The sequence below is a fragment of the Penaeus vannamei genome, chromosome 28 (genome assembly GCF_042767895.1).
Source record: "Penaeus vannamei isolate JL-2024 chromosome 28, ASM4276789v1, whole genome shotgun sequence".
NCBI lineage: Eukaryota > Metazoa > Arthropoda > Malacostraca > Decapoda > Penaeidae > Penaeus > Penaeus vannamei.
Window position 1 is genome coordinate 25,851,315 of NC_091576.1, and position 5,000 is coordinate 25,856,314.

At 34.5% G+C, this 5,000-nt stretch overlaps 1 protein-coding gene across 1 annotated transcript in view; it reads right to left on the reverse strand.

Moving 5' to 3' along the window:
• The window catches only part of LOC113810157 (adrenodoxin-like protein 1, mitochondrial), a 5,892-nt gene extending 1,740 nt beyond the window's left edge, over positions 1 to 4,152 (reverse strand). The window contains exons 1-5 of the mRNA XM_027361859.2: positions 3,954 to 4,152; positions 2,139 to 2,190; positions 1,731 to 1,837; positions 691 to 831; positions 1 to 151 (exon numbers count right to left, since the gene is read on the reverse strand). The exon at positions 1 to 151 is cut by the window's left edge and continues 1,740 nt beyond it. Of these exons, the coding sequence (XP_027217660.2) occupies positions 48 to 151; positions 691 to 831; positions 1,731 to 1,837; positions 2,139 to 2,190; positions 3,954 to 4,101 (552 nt within the window). The 5' untranslated portion in view covers positions 4,102 to 4,152 and the 3' untranslated portion in view covers positions 1 to 47. The remainder of the gene's footprint in view (positions 152 to 690; positions 832 to 1,730; positions 1,838 to 2,138; positions 2,191 to 3,953) is intronic.
• Positions 4,153 to 5,000: the final 848 nt, after the last annotated feature.

The following is a 5,000-nucleotide window of genomic DNA, read 5'->3' on the forward strand; positions in this document are numbered from 1 at the left end:
TATATGATATTTCTTGATCCAATTTAAGTTTTGAGATGATTCTTGTCCTAATGTGGCTTTGGCACGTGTCCATCCACATAGAAATTTCTAGTTGCTTGAGGTAGAGTCAGTGTCATTCCATCTAATTCTTTTGTGAGTATAATCTGGCAACCTGAAAAAAGTTTTAGTCAATAAAAAGGAAAGATAAGATTTTCTGTCATGAAATCTATTCAGGATATAATATGGAAACATTCCCATGATCATCCTAACTTCAAACAGTAACGTTTCTATGGAAGAAATCTTTTAACAAACAATTTTTTGATAAGTTAAAAAGTAATAATAATAAATAAATAAAAATAAACAGCATATAGCACTACTTAGGTCCATCATACTTGAGTAAAGTACCTAATCTCAGTGATACTACATTAACAGCAATTCTACTATGGCAGTACATACAAATATTATTGATTTAAGCAAACAGATAGACGACTGTGGCTACAGTTAAGTAAAATTAATTCTCAATATTTTTAGCTGCTATTTTCACATTAACCAATACTATTTGTCTACTTCATAAAACATACATTCCAAAAGAATATTAAAACTTTCAAAAGACTGAATCACAAAAATGAATTTTCATTATTGGATAAAAATCTTATATAATGTCTTAAGCACATGGAAAGATCAGTAATACTAACACAGAAGAAAACTTACCGAGTCTGGAATTATCTCTTAGAAATACTGCTAAATCTAACATGTCATCTTCTTCTTCAACGGGATCTGGTAACAGATCTGTGTAATTGTCATCTACGTAAACATGACAGGTACTGCATGCTAATGATGCTTCACATGCACCTATAGACAAAGAGAATGAAAGAAAAACTTATTAGTGTAATTACTTATCAATGTCAATGGTGAAGACAACCCCTTCACTTTTCAATTCACCACATTAATATAGTATAACAGTATCTAAAATCTATATCAATTATTGGGAACATTTACTAATTATTAAGGAATGTAATTAACTTGATATTCAGAATTTTAAACACTATGCACGTCCAAAATGTTTAACAAATCAACTTTAACTTCCACAGATACATCACATAATACAACAAGGGAGTTGCTTTAAAATGTATTCTCATTATGATTAAAGATGATTCAGCTATATGGTATGTATCCAATTACCTGTCCTCACTCATCTTTTCCAGTTACACTCCCAAACTAACAAAAGTAGATGGCTCCATGCACTTCTTTTGAATACAATAACTATCATGATGTATGTATGTCTTGCTAAGCAGACACAAAACAGTTTCATGATCAATGTTTCATATTACATTGTACCATTTACTCTTCTCTTTAATAATCTTATTTCACAAAGTCTAAATTATACAGACTGCTCTATACTGTCAATGTTTTGCAGAATTACTACTGCTATATACTTAAAGTAATGCTGTTATTTGTCAATCAACTGCCATCGGCTTACATTAGTACAATAACTATGGCACAACTAAGTAATATGTAGTCTACAAAAATATTTCAGGATGAGTATCTGAATAGACACAATGAACAATATACAAAAAATGTCCACTCTTATAGACTAGGATTTCCAACAGATGTCCCAAAATATTTGCAAACTTTTTAATGATTTTGTTTGCCAATAACCACATTCTCATAAGGACCTACAAATGAAAAAGTGCTATGAATATACAATATATATAAATATTTTCAATACACAACAGAGCTTAGACCATTACCTTCCAGTTCAATGCCATATCTGTGAGCAAGGTAAAGGATGTTGTCTCCGATTTTTCCTCTCACGGGGACCTTATTTCCGCTACGGTCAATGAAAGTCACATTAACCCTGAAAAGAGATTATATAGTCTATATACATATAAATAGTTATATGATTCAGAAACTACAATAGACAAAAAAGTTGAATGCATGATGTAATTGTAAATTACAATAGAATTGACAATATTTTGTTGCTTGTTAAGTATAAGCACTAATGCTTATACTTAATGTAACATATAATAAACCCCTACTAGTAACAATGCCTGATTACTTTCTTCTTTAGAACAGCAGAACAGCACTTTTCTCTTTTGACTTTAAAACACAAATTTCATTTCTTTTTTCTTCACTGGTGAATGATCAATACTACTTACACTTCTTCCTCAGATTTTGGATCTTGATATTCATAGCTGCCATGGTGAGAGACTGTTGACAGAGAATATGCTTTAGTTAATTATTCTAATGGTAATTCAGATATACATATATATACATATATATATATATATATATATATATATATATATAGAGAGAGAGAGAGAGAGAGAGAGAGAGAGAGAGAGAGAGAGAGAGAGAGAGAGAGAGAGAGAGAGAGAGAGAGAGAGAGAGAGAGAGAGAAAGAGAGAAAGAGAGAGAGAAAGAGAGAGAGAGAGAGAGAGAGAGAGAGAGAGAGAGAGAGAGAGAGAGAGAGAGAGAGAGAGAGAGAGAGAGAGAGAGAGAGAGAGAGAGAGAGAGAGAGAGAGAGAGAGAGAGTTATTCTAATGGTAATTCAGATATACATATACATATATATATATATATATATATATATATATATATAGAGAGAGAGAGAGAGAGAGAGAGAGAGAGAGAGAGAGAGAGAGAGAGAGAGAGAGAGAGAGAGAGAGAGAGAGAGAGAGAGAGAAAGAGAGAAAGAGAGAAAGAGAGAGAGAGAGAGAGAGAGAGAGAGAGAGAGAGAGAGAGAGAGAGAGAGAGAGAGAGAGAGAGAGAGAGAGAGAGAGAGAGAGAGAAAGAGAGAAGAGAGAAAGAGAGAGAGAGAGAGAGAGAGAGAGAGAGAGAGACAGAGAGAAAGAGAGAGAGAGAGAGAGAGAGAGAGAGAGAGAGAGAGAGAGAGAGAAAAAGAGAGAGAGAAAGAGAGAGAGAAAGAGAGAGAGAAAGAGAGAGAGAAAGAGAGAGAGAAAGAGAGAGAGAGAGAGAGAGAGAGAGAGAGAGAGAGAGAGAGAGAGAGAGAGAGAGAGAGAGAGAGAGAGAGAGAGAGAGAGAGAGAGATATGGAGTGAGAGGGAAGAAGTGAAAGAGGGAGGAAGGGAGGGGGTGAGTGAGTGAGCGATATTCAGAATACCTTGTATGACCAATCAAATATGATAGTGGTGTCAATGGATTATTACTTTCAATAAAGAAATATAAAGAAATTATGCCATGGAACAGCCATCTCCAATGCCCACAATCTTGGCCCCAGTAGCAGGGGAGGGCATGGATGGTACCCAGGAAATTGTAGGTAAAATATAAATAACATCCAGAGAATTGGTTAATATATAGTCAAATGCAGGGGGTTGTACTCGTTGCAGTCCCCTTTGGGGGGCTACTGCCCCCAACCCCTGCTATGTATGACAAAGAATTCACCATGACAGACTCAGCATCAGGTGCTCCCACACATTGGTTGTACACTCTATCCTGCCGTGAATATGAGGAGGATTTTTTTCTTCCAGAGCAAGGGTAAAGGAACCATAGCTCCCACATGGGAGGGTTGCAGGAGGCACTGGCCCCTGCATTGGATATTATTATTATAGTGACATAATCCCTGTATATCATTCATATTTCACCCCACTTTACCCTGGTGCCTTTCATGCCCTCCCCTGTTGCGTGTGTGAATAAAGTATAATAAAGTCACACAGTTTACATCATGATTACATTGGGCTGATATCATATGATTTTGGAGGTAACTACTGGTACGGCAGAAAAACCTGTGATTGGTGTCCTGCACAAATGTGATAAAATCAACAAGGTAAGGTTAGGTTATGTAACCCAATTAAAAATATGCAACTTTAAAACACTATGAACATCTTTGCAAAGCTGTTAACTTCCTTTGTCTTTCAACATCAGATAGAAGTCTAAAACTATAATTTCATTTTGTTTACTCGTTACATAACTGCAAGATATAAAAAAACGCACCATAGTAAACAAAACACAAACCTGGACTAGTCATTAAAGATCTCTGACATGGTTTTCTCTTCACCTGAGAAATAGATCTGTAAGCTGTAAGATTGGAACTAATAAACGAAACCGTTTTAAAGTATCGCAAAACTCCCCAGGTCTTGCGAATACACATATACGAAGCCATGCTCGTGTGTTTACGACATCAGCTGATTCACGCCGCGTTCGCATATGGTTTGTTCGTGCAGCCGGGATGGGATGCGGGGGTGGGGAGAGCGGTGAAATAAATAATTTGATAAATAGATAAACATATTAACAAATATATAAATAGATAAATATATGGATAAATATATAAATAGAAAAAAGAATAGATAGATAGATAAATAAATAACCAGGTAAATAAATGTATGAATATATAAATGAATAAGAATTAGATTAAGAATAAGACTAGAAAATGAATAGTACCGAAATAGTTTATATAGGGAAGGAAGTAAATACATCCAGTAAAAATGTTTTCAAGAAAGAGTTGAAATAGGAAAATAAATGTATGCATACAGTAATATAGTACAAAGAAATAAGAATGAAAAATTAAAAGGAACAGACAAATAATAGGAATGATAATAGGAAGGGAAGGGTGATATCACCTTTTGAAGTATTTGTTTGATACGTGACTAATAGGCAACAACAATTTTATAATGCAGCGGGCTAATTACAATTTTACAAGTACAATAGCCGAGATCAATAAGATTTTGCAATATAAGTTTAGTATAGCATAGTATCTTATAACGAATTTATTTTAGATGGGGCTGGGCTACCTTTAACAGTATTTAACACGTAATTAATATTTAACGCCATCCTCTGAATACCAATATATGACACACATTTTCTAATTGTCAGGAGGTAGGGGAGACTCCCGAAAAGTATTTGAAACATATATAATGGGTGCTATTATGTATGAATTTTCTACTGCATAGATTTTGGCGCTATCTTTCAGACAGATTTCTAGCGGATTCCCTTTAAACTGTCTTGTCACCCAAAGAAAAGTTGGATTGCAAAGAATACTCATCTTATGCTTATTATTGCTCA